General features: G+C 40.7%; 1 protein-coding gene across 3 annotated transcripts in view; it reads right to left on the bottom strand.

The window, feature by feature from the left end:
- Nucleotides 1-3,418: 3,418 nt before the first annotated feature.
- The window catches only part of LOC308588606 (CD99 antigen-like), a 33,043-nt gene continuing 19,866 nt past the window's right edge, over nt 3,419-16,595 (bottom strand). For 2 of the 3 annotated variants that reach the window (XM_081197121.1, XM_081197123.1), the window contains 7 exons: nt 16,339-16,410; nt 15,529-15,582; nt 12,657-12,680; nt 10,880-10,909; nt 8,142-8,252; nt 7,814-7,867; nt 3,419-5,003 (listed from right to left, as the gene is read on the bottom strand). In XM_081197121.1, the coding sequence (XP_081053247.1) occupies nt 4,975-5,003; nt 7,814-7,867; nt 8,142-8,252; nt 10,880-10,909; nt 12,657-12,680; nt 15,529-15,582; nt 16,339-16,410 (374 nt within the window). In that variant the 3' untranslated portion in view covers nt 3,419-4,974. The remainder of the gene's footprint in view (nt 5,004-7,813; nt 7,868-8,141; nt 8,253-10,879; nt 10,910-12,656; nt 12,681-15,528; nt 15,583-16,338; nt 16,411-16,595) is intronic. The other variant, XM_081197122.1, reaches the window with a different exon arrangement.

The following is a 16,595-nucleotide window of genomic DNA, read 5'->3' as shown; positions in this document are numbered from 1 at the left end:
CTGCCCTGGCTCCAGATGTGAGGATTCCCTCATTGCCTTCAGCTGGGCCATCACTTACAGCTGCTTCCCTACCGGTTTGGTCAGGGGAGGTGAGGCAGCCCCTGGGTCTAGTAACCCACCAATGTCTCCTGAGCTGCAGAGACTAAGGTCTGAGAGAAGGAGAGACCTGAGTACTCGCAGGAGGAGCACTCGCCTTTGGGCAAAACAGGGAGGTGAGTCGCCAGGGGATCAGGACTGGCTGCTACTCTGACAAAAAGGCTGTCGGACCTCGCCCCAGGTTGCAGGAGCAACATTGCTGTATGCTAGATCCTGTACCTGTCCTTGCCTGGTTTCCTGCCTTGTGTCCTGCCTTGGCCCTGTCGGACAGACTCCCAGCAGAACCTTCAGATTCTGGACAGGCCCTGGACCACATTTCATGGGTTACCCCCAGGCCCAGCACACCATGATGGCTGTGTACTACTTTCAGGATCAGAGGAAGTATCTGTATACTACTTCAGAACCTGCATTTCTGTACACATTACTTGTCTAGAAATACGCATTGAAAAATTCAGAGAAGGGTGGATTTCAATGCTGATTTTGTTTTTGTTCATGCAATGTTTCAGAAAGTGTGAATTTGGGTTAGGGTATCAGCTTTGAATGTGATCTGAATCCATTTTCTTCCCCATCCCTACTCACTACTTCTTCAAACAAATGGCAGAATCCAGAACACCCATTTCTGGCACAGGCACATTTTTGTGCAAGGAGTGATGGAGGAGGGGAGAAAGGGCTGTTGCAGGATCCTCAGTCCTGGGCCTGCTCTCCCAAACTATTATCTTTTGGGGGCTCTGGGACACTAGTGTTGTATTGGTCAACTTGCAGTGGGCAACAGAATGAGAAAGCAGCCAGCCACAGGCTGGTCTTGAAGAGTATGCCTCTCTGGTCTACAAATGGAAAATAAACTGTTATTTCAAAACCCAAGAGGGGACCAGAGTTTAACCAAGATTGGTATTTATTTTGTAAATAATGAGTATATGCCTACTTTCCATGGCTGACACAGATTGCAGATTTGTAATCGAGTTGGCATACAACTGTTACTTTCGATCATAGCATAAACATAGCCCTGCTTATGTTCACAGTGACCATTTTTCCTGGCTGGCAACTTGTTGCTGTTGTTGTTTACATCAGGGCAAAGCTTTGCAGTGAATAAAGATAGAGGAGGAAGCAACACTGGCTCTCTCCCTTACTTCATTCCTGCTCAAAACTCAAGGAACAGGCCATGGGTTCTTTAGCTCCCTTCCTAAGTCACTGCAGTGAGAGCAACAACTGAAACTTTGGCAGAGCTCTCCTGATACAACCCCTCCCTGACGCTCCCTCAAAGACTGGCAAAATGGCACTAACTTCCTCAGATGCTCATGCCCACCTGTGAATCATAAGTACAAGGGTGTGAACAGACGGCACATGATGCCACAGACTTGCCGTAGCTATGCTAAGTCTGTTTCTGGGTTAGATGCTGTAGACTTGTGAACATTGCCTTGAGCACCCATGGAAGAATTGCGGGGGGTATCAATAAAATAAGGTCATCAGTCCAGGTTGCTAAAGGGGAAAACTATATTCACTACACACCTATGAAAAGGTGTAGTAGAGCCCTATCACTTCACTGTGGCTTTTGAAAACTATGATGGAGGCTATATTAAGGTCTTCTTGCTTACTCCTAGCTTACTGGCATCCTTCCAAAGCTAGTCCAGATATTCACCTACGGTAATTTAAAACCAAACCAGTTCATCATCAGTTATTGTGTGCAGAGGAGGGCAACTAAGATGATCAAGGGTCTGGAAGCCAAGCCTTATGAGGAACGGTTGAAGAAGCTGGGTATTCTTAACCTGGAAAAGAGGAGACAGGGGAGATATGATAGCCATCTTCAAATATCTAAAGTGTTGTCACATGGAAGATGAAGCAAGCTTGCTTTCTCCTGCTCTGGGGGGTAGGACTCAAACCAATGGCTTCAAGTTACTAAAAAGGAGATTCATACTAAACACCAGGAAGAACTTTCTGACAATAAGAGCTGTTCGACAGTGGAAAGGTCTCCCTTGGGAAGTTGTAAACTCTCCTTCTTTGGAGGTTTTTAAGCAGAGCTTGGGTGGTCATCTGTCTTGGATGCTTTAGCTGAGATTCCTGCATTGCAGGGGTTTGGATGAGATGACCCTTGGTGTCCCTTCCAAGTCTACAATTCTATGATTGTTGACAAGCCGCTTATATTTTTTTGGTTTTCAATCCCAAAGCCTCTGCTAAAATCATACAGCCATTTTGTCTAGTCCCCCTTAAAAACATACAGACAAGCAAAAAAGTTTTAGGTTTTGTTGATTTTTATTTTAAAAAAAGATCACAAGTATTATATCTTAATTACCAAATTCCTAGAAGTTCTTGCAATCTAAGGAGCCACAACACTAATTCACAACCTGTGGTCCCCCAGATGTTGCTGGACTCCAACTCCCATCAGCGCCAGCCAGAATGGCCAATAGTCAACGAAGATGGCAGTTGTAGTCCGGCAATCTCTGCAGAAGCAAAGGCTCACCACCCTTACTCTACTTGAAGTTTAGCACACTCAAACAGCTACTGTTTTAAGTCATTTTATCACATAGTACACATGAAATAAGATGGGATGAAATAAAACAATGATTTCCATTAGAAATTGATGACCTGATTGTATGTCTGTTTATTCAGAAACAAGCCCCACTGACCTCAATATAGTTTACTTCCAAATACATATAGGAGTGCAGCCAATTTTATACACAAGTCATTGGGAAGTAAGCTGTCCTGAGTTTTGTGGAGCTTTAGATAAAATATGCAAAGGTGTGGGGGTAATGGGCACAAAATTCAGACTCTGCTGTTTAGGAATGACATAGAAACATCTTTAGAAATCAGCAGTATTCCAATATTAAGCTTAGCATTGCTTGTAGTTTACAAAATGATTATTTTCTTTTTTAAAAAAGTATTGCCACTTTGCAAGTTGCATTCAGTGGCACATATTGCCTCAAAATGCAATTTTCTTATTGGGTTAACTGATGCACATTTGCTGTGGAGCATGTGCCTAGCTCAGTTTATAATATGACGAAGAACTGATCTTGAGTTCTGTGTGCATTAGAAATGGAAACAAATTTAAGCACCCATGCTCCACACGTGTGGCTAGCTCCCACTAGTTTCTAGTTTAAGTAAGAACATGGCATCCAATATTGTTTTGATTACGAGAGTCATGCATACAGAAATCACATTCTATGCAATAACTTTGATTTTACATTGGTACAATGCTTAGATAGAAAGTATCTGAGTTCCAAAAAATAATGCTCATTACATGATTTAGTTGGTCAAATTTTTGCTGTCAGCTTGTGCCAAACGTTTTTTGCTGTCAGCTTGTGCCAAACGTTTACCACAATCTTAAAAGCATGTAGACAGGAATTTATTTAGATCCAATGTAAACAATCCATTTTCATGCTCCCAGTGACCATTATCAAGCCTTTCTGCACCTTAAGTGGAATACAGAGTGCTCAGTTCATATTATTCTGATCAATTACCTACTACTATATTAATGGCACTTCAAGGTATGCAGCTAAAGGCATCTGCAATTGGTCAAACAAGCCTTGTTGGAAGCCATTTACTGAAAAATATAGCTAAGTGGTCACAAGAATGTCAACTTTTTTTGTAAATATGAAACAAGAGGAAGCAGGGCACTTGTGAATAATAAAGAGGTAAATCCCATAGTCAGAGGCACATGCTATCACTGAGTTTTAAATGGCAATTGCATTTGCTAAATTAATTTTTGGTATTCTTGTAGAAAACAACTCCAGCTCGGAGACAGTGGCTGGATGAGTTATACATGATATGCTTATGCAGCTGCACAGCTTTACTGTGCCCTCCCCTTCCACCCCCAAAATTCCACACTTCATTTCAATATAATGCAGTGGTACCTCGGGTTACAAACACTTCAGGTTACAAACTCTGCTAACCTGGAAGTAGTTGCTCCGGGTTGCGAACTTTGCCCCAGGATGAGAACGGAAATCGCACGGCGGCGGCAGGCCCCATTAGCGAAAGCCCGCCTCAGGTTAAGAACGGTTTCGGGTTAAGAACGGACCTCCGGAACGAATTAAGTTCATAACCCGAGGTACCACTGTATTGTTCTTTTGCATTCAAAAGGCCCCAGGTGTAACATGTATACTAGACAGGACTTGCTCTGAGTGAGAATAAGTAGCAAGGCAATGCAAAGAGCACCTCCACCTCCTAGGCAATCATTGTAAAGGCAAAGGTACAATTATCAGAGATGCTCCAAAAGAGATATTAGATCTTAATCACTTATTCAAAGGCAAATACATGTACATATAAAAACCTATTGCTCACATTCTAAGATGACAAAAAAGCAAAAGCCAGGATAAGGTTATGCAGTTTTTAAATAGTTGGTGTCTCTAGGAACAAGGAAGTTTATGCCTATGTGTAGCATAGGCCTGAGGGCTATGCTTAACTTCTATCCGTTTGGCAGATGGTTGTGATATATTCTTATGGGGGACAAGTAAGGTGCTGCATTTTAGGGCATGAACATGAAGAGGGCAAACATTTATTCCATTCCCAACAACTGAGTGGCAGGTGCAGCCCACCTATTGGCGTTTAACCAGTATACATTAAAATCATCTCCTCTGTTAAGGTTCTTGCCATAATGCAAAATATGAGTCTTCAGACAAAAGCAACAGTTCCCAACAAATACAAATTTGTTTTAAAGCCAGGAATCAGCAAGTATGCAACTTTGAACTTCAAAGGGTAAACCACAGATACAAGTACTTAGATTTGTTAAAACGTCCATTCTCCCTTTCAAAAGACATTTTCAACAGGACTATTTTCACTCTACTTTGCAACTTCGTTTTTTTGCTGCTTGAAATGTGTGGTATTTTTTCAGGGAAATACGCAGATTCTCTGTCCAGTTTTCTGGCCTTCGCTTAATCTTAAATTATGCTACTGTTTCTGCAAAAGTGTGCGTTGAACTAAAAAGGAAAAAAGAGAAACAGATTAGAGATTACTTCCTGAAGTAAATAAAAAGTGTGTTTAAGTACAAAGGCTGCTGCTAAAATTTATTACAGCCCATGCCTAAGCATGCCTATTCAAAAGCCCCAAAACAGGACCTATGGGAACTTCTTTCCTAGTAGTGAAGCATTTTGTCACCAATCTAGAAGATGAAGGGCTTTTTGAAGATGGGCAATACATTAGTCCTCTGTCATCCTAAACCCCAAAAGCCCTGAAAGCCCTCTCAGCAGTTGTTAACAGCCGTGCACTTTGGAGATGGAGAAAAATTATCTGATCATTATGAACACAAACAAAAGAAAAAGTTGCTGTCTTGTGCTCTCTTTTATAGGAAGCTTCTTTGTTCCATGCAACAATTCACCAGCAAAGTTAATCTTTCCTGCTTCCAGCTTGTTTCAGTTCTGTCCAAATTCTATTAAAGTTTCCCTAAAGCCAAGTCCTGCTAAGCTTTGCTTTATTGGCCTAATCCATGGACCAACAGTAAGGGGCAGCTGTCAGACATCCAACATTCCACTACCATGACTACTAGCTGATTATTGTTGATACCTTTTTTTGCCAATTGAAGCTGCAATACTAAACACACTTTCTAGGGAGTAAACTCCACGGGAGACAGTGGTGCTTACTTCTCAGTAGACAAGCATCAGACTGCGCTGCGCACCATTTGTAGCTTCAGCCTTGTAATCTTCAGGTTAAACACATATCCCTCATCATAATTCATATTCCCCTCCCTTTTTTGCTGCAACTGTTTCTTACACTTTTACTTTAGGATTACTTAGGATTCATAATTTTGATTAAGCACCAAAATACAATTAAAAAATAAAGTAGGCATGTAGGGGGGGAAATCACCTAAAACACACACATGCATACCAGATATTTTTGTAGGACACCCCAAAAGTTGTTGAGCAATTTTTAGACAAGCCTAAGATCCAGGACACAGTCCCCCCAGGTGTCAATTCCACCTTTGAAATATCGGTAATGTGAGGGGAAACCCAGACGTATGGCAGCCCTAATTTATGGGTGTTTCCATAATTTAGCAGGCTGGAGACATCTTGATATGAAAGACTTATTTAAAGGGTAGCACTCTCCACTATTTTATGCATTTTTATTTAGCTGGATGCATATAGCATTTAGTGGGTTCTTTTCATCACTGTAATTTTCAGAGATATTTTTGTTAGCTCATAATTAATGTCATTGCTTTTATGCTTCAAGACACTTCATGTGCACTGCAGAGAATGAGATAGACATCTTTTAAACAAACCTGTTCCCCATCCCCATTTTATCCCTTGGTAATGAAGGGTTTCTGATGCAGCAACGTCTCACTTCCGACAAAACACATGAGTGTGTGTCCCCTTGCATGCACACATTCCAACACACATGTACGCATAGCCCAACAAAAGCAAGATGGATCATCTGTCATTGTATTGGTCTAGAATACACCTGAAATGACTGTCCAAAGAGGGCAGACTTCAGCTGGCACTGAAAGATTAAGTCAGTCCCAGCCAAATCTCAAGAGGGGTGAGAGTTCCACAACTGGGTGGCTATGGCAGAGAAGGTAATAGTGACAAGGTGGGGCAAAACCTGAACTGTCCATTTCTGTTATTAAAAGTCATTCCCTGCTACTGCTGGGAAAGGTCTTAGCTCACTCACAGAGCACATGCTATTCAGGAAGTCCCAGTTTCAATCCCTCGCGTCTCCAGGTATGGCTAGGAAAGATTGCCTTCTCAAACTCCAGAGCACCACCAATCGTCAGTAGCAGTAGCACATTATCCTCAACCAACCAGATCATTAATAAATGTTTCCAGCTCAATGCAATTATTTGGCAACATTTATCTTCAAAAGAAACTCTAGAAAACCTGCCATCTGAAGGTAAAGCATTGAAGAGGACTAGCAAATAGCTCTTCTATGTACTGGCAAGAAAGTAAGATGTACAATTATTAAGGGCATATTTAATGATAGGCTACATGGTAAATAACCTAATGCGGCAACTCTTGCAAAACCATGGGTGGTGTTCAATGCTAGGCCTACTCAGGGTAGACCCACTGAAGTGAATGGACATGACATAGGATCACAAATTTGAATGGGTCTACTTTGACTAGAACTTAGCTGAAAACAACCCCGTGTCTTTTATTCTTTGTTTAACTATAAATTTATTTTGCTCTAAACAACAACAAATAGAGGATACAACACATTTGTAGCATTAACTATCTTTTCCAAGATGACACATGAGATTCTACTAGCTCCGCAAATGCAACAGAGTTGGAGGTGGCAGTAGAACAATTTTAGAGCCGATAATGAAGAAAACACACCCACTTAATGAGCCAAGCCCAACCTCCAAATTGAGGGCATTTAGATATGTAGGCAACTCGCTGTTTGTGCGGAGGCTGCATTCTGGGTCACTACACACATAGGTGGAGTGTGTGCAAGTCTGCCCCACCCCATTCCAACCCTGCCATGCCCACTTCCAGATCTGAAAACGGCATAGAAATTGAACGTGCACAAAATGGTCAGTGCCTGTATCTCCATATGGTACATCTACAGAATCTCACAACTGTCATGTAAAGGCCAATAAATAAAGCTAATAAAAGGGTTAGCAAGGAAGACAAAGTTAAGTGAAAACTGAGAGTTGTTTGAAGGCATGTTAAGTAGGAGGTCTGGCCTTGGTTGTTGTTTTGATGGGAGACCATGCAGAATCCCATATATAAAGCCACTCTGAAACATCTCAAGTATGCAAAGAATCATACTCAGTTCTGTTTTCATAAAGAAGATTCCTTACCAGGTGGTTCAGAATGTGCTCCTTGTTGACTTTGCATATTAACATTTTCTTCATCTGTAGATACAAACATAATTTAGATACATTTATATTTCACATAGATAATTCAGCTCACACACATTACCTAATGCCCAGTGTGGGCGCATTTCAAACTTTAAGCCTCCAATTACATTGGGAGATACAATTCTAATACAGTCATAATGCGTATTATGGAGGAGCTCTCTCTCTCTCGTGCACACACAAACAAGATTCCTCATGTCACTGGTTAGGCTAATAGAAACATTAAAGCCAAAACATGAAAAGCAAAAAGAAACTCAATATAAAAACTTACCACTTGCTTTGAAGCAGAGCTTTTTCTTCTGGTAGGCTACAAAGCTTGACACAGCCCCAGCTACTGCTACAAGTACTGAGCTAATAATTCCAGCTAACATTCCTGGATTTTCTGTGAAAAGGTAGAAAGCAGGCTTAATCTGATCCACTTCTCAAAACCCATATAAATAAAAATAACAGAGAAAGCATTTTTAAGAGCAATTTAATGACACCAGAGAATATGCACTTGGAAGAAATCACTGTATTCAATAGCGTTTGCTCCTTTTTCTTTAAGACACCCACTCACAGCTTTCAAATAATGCAAATTTAGAAATAAATGTAACATTTCATAATGTTTGTGACTGCTTGATCATGTATTTACTACCCAGTAGCACTTCCTAAGGCAGGAAGATCTCTAGTTCCAATTACTTAGTTATTATGCTATGAACCGCCCTGAATTCTATGGATAAAGAACTGTATACAATTTTTTTTAAAGTTGCATTAAAAGAAATGCTAATTCTTCCATTTAAAATCCAAGCTAGATATTGTGAAATGTAGGTTTCCAACATCAATATCATTGGTTTCTAGCTGAAAAATCCATATTCTTAAACAAGTCCATGGTGAGTTCAGGCATGGCGGAAAGGAAGAACACCCAAGTATTCAAACCAGTCATTACTTCATAGGCTCACACATAAAATCATGTGTGAATTATGTATGGAGAAGATGAATACAGGTGGGTTTTTCTCCCTCTCTCACACCACTAGAACTCATGGAAATCAACACAGAAGATGTTGGAAGATTCAGGACAGACAGCGATGACCTCCAACGTGAATGGCCGGAAGAGAAGATAAAGACAAATTCATGGAGGTTATATTTGTCACTGGCTACTAGCCACTCAGTCTCCATGGTTGGAGGCAATATGCTTCTGAATACCATATGTTGAAAAGTGCAGGCGGGGAGAGTTCTCTAATGCTCTCGGGGTGTCCTTGGAGGCATCTCATAGGTATCTGGTTAGTCAGTGTGAGAGCACAATGATGAATTAGATGGGCCACTGGCCTGATCCAGCAGAGCAATTGCTGTGTTCTTACGCTACAACTCACTGCTGTCCAATGTGCTTCCAGAGGAAGCAATGGCTCAGCGATTGTCAGATCTGATAAGGGATGCTTGCTCATGAGAAGTTTCAAGCAAGTGTATAGAAAGGAGAACAGATGGAATGAAAGGGGAACAGATGGCTAGACTTCCTCCCAGAAGTAATGACAAATCCGAGAGCTTCAGCAGAAATTTGAAGGGTCATCAATTTTCTGTTTCCTTACAAAAAGCTCAAACAATGCTCAAAGGGGGGGGGGCTGAATCATATAGTGACAACAGGTTCCTGCCAACTGTAAGGAATGATAGGATGGATGCAAATCAAATTATATTTTTAAAAGACCCAAGGCTTTTGCTTACAAACCTCACCCACCCTGTTGCCACCCACTCTTCCCACCCACTTGAGCAAACCCCACCCCTTTCCTCTTCACCAACTCCCTACCCTACCTACCCAACAGGTTGCCTAAGCCCCCCTACCCAACTCACCCCAATCCCAAGCCTTTTCTAAAGAAGTGAGGAGGGGCTTCACACAATGGCTTGCTAAACCGTTGTGTGAAGCACCTGTTCCCTAATGTCAAACCATGTTTAAACATCATAACTGGGCTGCCTGCCACCCACACTGCTTGCTTGTTTGCTTGCCTGCCTGCCGGCTGCTCTTGACACTGGAGTTGACAGGGCCACCATAAACTGCAGCATGACCACAGCTTTGCATTTTTATATATAAACAGAAAGAATTTTAAGACCATGTTATTTTGTGTATATGTGTGTCTTTTACAATGTGATTGCCTTCTCTTAAAACAAAAGTAGGATGCCTGTGGCCCTGCAGTTATTGTTGAACTCCCAAACCCATCAGAACCAGGCAGGATGGCCATCATGGGAGTTGTAGTGCAAGCTGTAGGCTGGAGAACCACATCTTGTCCATCCCTATCTTAAAGAATAGATTAATATTATATTATCGGAATATAGCCTACAGTTTGCAACTAAATGAAGTGATGCCTCTGATAAGAGTTACAGAAAGTTTTTCTATGTAAAAGAAAAAGTATTATTGTTTCACAAAAATGAATACTATCTAGCAAACTTGAGTAGTAGTCAACTAACTATTACTCAGAGTAGGCCCACTGAAATTAATGAATAGGACTAAATAAAGTCGATTAGTTTCAATGAGCCTACTCTGAGTAAAAGAAGCCACCCATAGGCATTTCGTGTTTGCCTGATTAAATTTTACTTCCAGTCTGCCCAACAGCTATTAGATCTGTTTTGACCCATCATTGAGACTTTGCCATTTGTACTGTAATCCTAAACACTAGGAGTGGCTAACCCACATATCATATGTGGACACCAAAATGGTTTTGTGCCCCCTTCCCAACTGTAATTAAAAATAATAATAATTAGGTACATTACATGTGAGAAGCCAACAACCCTGGATGACTGTGATGTGTGAACACAGCCATTTTGGACTTTGCTTTTGTCAGACATTGTGCTCCCCCTTGGATATGATTTAATATCACAGTAAGATGTCATTCATAATAGTTCTGTCCCACAACTGACCTGATGAACTAGAACACACACAACAAGGATAAAACATATAGACCGCTGCAGCACGAAAGGTTAACTTTTAGGGATGACTTAAGAATCCAAAGTTATAAGTGCCATTAAAAAACTTCACAAGATTACCTTCCGCTTTGCCACCAGAGTCTGAGCCACCTATGAAAACAACTTTGTTAGAATATGCTTTACAAACAGTAGCTCTTTATTCCCCCTATGAGGCAACTGCAGTAAAAAGTGTTCTACCTTCCAATTCAAATACTAGCAGAGTAAAAGATGGTCAGAAGGATTTTTGTATTAACAAATAAGCAGTATGTGAAGGGCCAGTGCTATTACCAAGATAAATATTTACATCTAAACCTGAAGCCTCTTCATATATTGTTCCTTCTTCTTCTATGAATAGCAATCAAAGGCAAGGTGCATATTATTAATCACTGAAAGATATAAATAGTGTGGTACACTTTTTCAAAGTTGGCTGGTCTCCTTGTCAGAAATGCTTATCCCTAAAGGGCTTTGACTTTGGAATGATCTCTGCCTCAGGTTACCTCTGTCCCCTTCATTGTTGAGAGACAGCAACTGAAGACTTTATAGATCACACAGAACTTTCCAAATTGTTGTTGGTTCATTGCCACTAGCAGAAATTTCTGGTGTTTCAATGATGGTTATTTTCTAAATATTTTAGTTTGGCATGCATTTTGTTTCCAGATGTATTTTGCTGTTTACCTTTGTGCTGGGCATGGCCTAAGACTCCCAGAAGGCAGGGCGATTCCCCCCCCCCTTTTTATAAGCCTTCCAGAGTTCCTTGGAGGAGATATTTAGAATATTCCCTTCCAACAATTAGCTGTAACCCTTTCAGTTTCCAGATAGCAGTGCTGTACTATGAAATACTCTAGATATGAGCAGTTAAGTCAGAGGGAAATGATACACAACAGCCCTCTGAGAACGCTGAATGCAATCATATAACTGCCCTTCCCAATATGTGAGTCGGAGGGAAAGAAATGTAAAAGTGTTGTTAGTGTTGCACTACTTCTATATAAAAGTGAGATGGCAGCAGAGAGAATAGTCAGACTAGAGCCACAGTCTTACTACACAGGTCTACACCAACTGTTTCTACTGCTGCTGATGTACTGAAGATACTGTGAAAAGGTAGCACAGTCTGCAATTCATCTTGGTCCCTTGCTTATTGTTCTACATTTGCAGATTAACCTCACCTAGTCCATCCCTTGGTATCTGGCCAGACATGATAGATCGTCTCCTCACTCCACCTGCAGTCTTGCCAATCCTTTCGTTTGTGTTTGTTTTACCCATGACTGGCTCATCAATGCCCATAGATATGTCTTCTGTTTTTCTTATTATGGTTGTACCTTGGTTCTCGAACAGAATGCGTTCCGGAACCGTTCGAAAACCAAGATGCGGATTCAGATTGGCTGCAGGAGTGTTGGACATTCAGCTTCCAAAAATAGTTCAAAAACCAGAACACTCACTTCCAAATTTAGATTGTTCAGGAGCTGCTTTGTTCAGGAGCCAAGGCATTTGAGATCCAAGGTATGACTGTAATCATATTTCTATCAGACTGAGGTCCAGAACTACAAGCAATTGCTCTCTTGCCTTGCTTTGAGTTAGGCTATCCTTAAAATAAATTTGTTTTGATAAAAGGTATTAAGGACCGCCTGTACAATTAAACTGGATTGTTTTCTTGTTTTTCTTTTTAGAACCTTGCGTGCCTTCAAGTAGCTCACAACCCCATGGAAAGCATATAATGAGCAGTATCACCAAGACTTGCAAGAGACTTGCAAGTTACAAGTAAAACAACAACAACAATGTAACAAGGACATGTGTGCTATAACATACAACAGTTGCAAATATCTTGCTACATAGAAAAGCAAACATTGCACAGCTCACATACCTGCAGAAGGATTAGAAGCACGGCCTACATTAAGAAAGAAAAATTGTGCATAACAGCGTGAGAAGCAAAATCAACATAAATTATTCTTAGAAAAGTAACTGAGAAATTATGAGTAAGTTAGCTGTGCACAAAGTTAGCATTAATTAGCCGAGCATAGAATACATGCGGACATAACCAATTCCAACTATGTGTTTGTATTTCTTTACTTAAAATGTAGAATAACGTTCAAACTATCAGAGTCTTCTGCATGAGCCTTGCAAAACCAGCCCCAGATAAAAACTCAAAGATTATCCAGCCATTTATCATGCTCAATCAAGGTGATTCATGCATTTATCATGCATGATCATTTAAGTGTGTCCTATCTATGAAGGACCTTCACAGGGAGTTTCAAGGAGCATGTAGACAAATCTGAGCAGTACAAGTGCCACCACTACAGACACTCACTTGTGCCATTAGTTCCTTGAATGGTTAGAACAGAAAACTAAAACTATTCAGCTATTACACATAAATAAAAAGTCAGTGTTATTAACTGTGTTATGTTAAGAGCTTCTGTCTGGTCAGGAATGCTGAAACTGCTATTATGTACAATGGGGTATAGAAAAGTAGATTCCCAAAGCTGTCATTTCAGGACTGGGAACTAATTCAACAGATACTGGGTCCAGGGCCAGCAGGGGAACAGATTCTTGAGTTTCATTTCTTTAAAAAGCAAGCCTTTAGTCCTTGCGGAACAAAAGTTAATAAAGCAAAATGTGCAGGCAGTATACTAAGCAATTGGTTTGCAAGATATGAGCCTGCTTCCGTATTCAATGTTTTAGCCAATAACTAAGATTGTCAAGTGCTATAAGGAAATTTAGAGTTATACATGCCCTGAGAAGACCCAATAATAGCTTCAGAATGAAGCAGGAAGTCCTTTCTCCACTGAAGCAATTTTTGGGTGTTCCCTGGTTCCCCCTCTACATTAGGACAACAGAGAAAGACTTCCTGGTTCACTCTGAAGCTGTTTTTTCCCCATCGTCCCTAATAGAAAATGACTGTGGCCTTGAGAAAAAATTAAGAAATTCAAGAGTTTAGTGTTGGTGTGACTGGACCGTAGTTTGTCCACTCCAAAGCAAAAGGAATTTGCAAATATGAGCATTCACTCTCCTTCATCTCAGGTTTAATTTCATGCAAAAACTATTAATAATAATTCATTATTAGTATATTTATATTACAAAGTAGGCTTTTCATGGTAAAGAAAGCATGAGCTATATCAGCTGTGTTGCTATACTAATATTGGCAGTGGGGGCTAAGAGAAAGTAATGTATGAAAACCTGAAGCCACTTCATATAGTTGATGGTATCAAAAGCTGCTAAGAGATGAAGCAGAAGTAACAGAGTCACACACCCACTGTCTCTTTCTTGATCAGGGCAACCAAGGCTGATTCAATTCTGAAACCAGGTCTGAAACTCAGATCACAACAGATCCAGGTAATCAGCCTCATCCAGGAATGCCTGCAGTGGCTCCACTACCACCTTCTCAGCCATAGTTGCAAAGAAAGGGATGTTGGTGATTTGCCTATAGTCACTATATTCTGCTGGATTCAGAGCAGGCTGTTTAAGAAAATATGCATCACTGTGTCTTTAAGAGTAGTGGGAGGCATGTGATTACAACAATGAGGCATTGATCACATTCGGGACCAATTCGGTCGCTCCACTCCAACTAACTGACAGGATCTAACCAGCACTGGCAGTATTCTGTCTACATCATCAGACCAAATTAACTGGAATCTATCCCACAATACTGGATCCAACAATGTGGCATTGGACACTTGGGCTGGCAATGCCACAACAGGAGAGCTGGCCAATTTTATCCTCAAAGTGTTTAGCCAATTGGTTACAGAAAAGGCACCATGTGCTCCAGAGATCCACCGCACCCCCTTGTCAGGAGTGATCAACCTCCAGACCATACAGAACAACTCTGCTGGTTGGCTTCTCAAGGATGTGATGCAGATATTGGAGTAGGATCTCTTCGCTGCCTCCACAGCTATGTGGTAGTTCTGATCACTCTGGAGCAAGATTTACACTGCTTATGCTCCTATCCCCACCCAGTCAACCACAGCTGCTCAATAAACCAAGGATGTATAGTTGAGCATTTGCCATGGCTATACTTTTACAAGCTTTCTCAACTCCCAACCCATTTTTAGGCATTTCCTGTTTCAGAAATTAATTGCACATTGAATAGAAATGTTAGTAAAATCTTGTTTTTAAAAAGTTGTAATTAACTTACTTTCAGATGCCTGTCCCTGGGAAACATGTATTTATGCAAAATGTTTTCAGTGTCATTGCCCCTAACCCCCACCCCCTCAGCATTGAAGGGAAACATCTGTAAGAGATGGGGAACACGTGGCCTTCTAGCCATTGTAGGACTCCAGGTCCCATCAGCCCAAGATCAGGAATGATGGGATTGTAGTCCTATATCACCTGGAGAGATGCAAGTTCCCAAGCCCATCTCAAAATACCTACAGGTATTCTAATCAAGATGATTTCCAAGTAAAATGTTGAATTTCTGTAAGCACCAAAGCTAAGATCACAGCACAATCCATCTTTTTAGTTTGTCCCACACACCACACCCTCAAATAAAACATTTCAACATATTTTAGCTAGTAACTGTTAAAAATGTTTAAATTAATATTTTAAAAAGGTTTGCTTAGTTAATGCAAGTCAATCCAGCTAAATTAAATCTCAACTGATTTAGGGAAACATATTTTTTATTATTATTATTATTATTATTACTATTAGACCAGAGAACCCCCATCATAATCCCTCAGTATTATAAAAAAACACAAATGTGACATATCTAAGTATATTTATAACAGTTTTCACTAGAAACTTACCTTTTGGTAGATCTGGGGGTGCCTGACCATCATTTAAATCCAAATCACTAAAATCTTTGAAAAGAGAATATTTGTTAGAATGAAGTCTTCTAAAAACCCACAACATATATTTCCTATGGCAATCTGTACACTATGGTGTTTGTGGCACTTTTCCAGGGACCATAAATATAGCTACAATCCCAAGCATGTTTACCATGAAGAAAAGCCCACATAATTCAGCTAAGCTGGTTATGGAGAACGTGTAAGACTCACACTGAGTTGCTCAAGAGGGGCAGGTGAACAGCCATGCTAGTGCCATTTTGTGAAACATGTTGGCATCAAGCACCCGTGTGCATGATGGCATGATGGCAGCACTCTCCACCTACAGTGCCTTACATTACATATATGCTTTATAAATTTCTCCATGTCTCCTGCAAAAGGTCTGGTGAAGTAGCTCACTAAGTGAGCTCTAACCAGGTTCACAAATCACTTCAGGTTCTGGTTAAAACTAAACCAGAATCAATGCTGATATAAAGCTCCATTATACTATTGCTGACAAAGGAAGGAAGTGAGAATGAGAGGGGGAAAGAGAGAGTGCATGTGCCTGCAGCCCACACCATATCCCTTAGCTATGGGTAAGCCATCAGCAGTGTTATATCAGCACTGAGCTGTAAATCTTGCAGATGGTGAACTATAAAGATCTGAAGATTCACTGAAGCACAGGTGAAAGTTATCACCTCTCTTCTTTAATCTCATATTAGATTTTAGTTTACTGACCATAACTGATACTGTCAGGCTACGCTCTGAAGAAATATTTCTAGAGAAGCTTACCACCGGTATTGCCATGACTTCCAGGTTTTGGGTGAGGTAGTGATGTTGCTTCTGGCTTCTTGGGGTCAGCAACTAACAGAGAGAGAGAGAGAGAGAGAGAGAGAGAGAGAGAGAGAGAGAGAGAGAGAGAGAGAGATAACAAACTTCAAAATATGAGAAGTAGAAAATACCTTGATAGTCTGATTTTGTAGGAATGGTATCCCATTTTCTTTGCTTCTTAGGTAGAATTATGTACTTGACAAGCCCATCCACAATGG

Source organism: Podarcis bocagei, assembly GCF_964188305.1.
Source record: "Podarcis bocagei genome assembly, chromosome: 6".
Classification (NCBI taxonomy): Eukaryota; Metazoa; Chordata; class Lepidosauria; order Squamata; family Lacertidae; genus Podarcis; species Podarcis bocagei.
The sequence above is the reverse complement of the archived record's forward strand: the minus strand, read 5'-3'. Positions and strand labels throughout refer to the sequence as shown.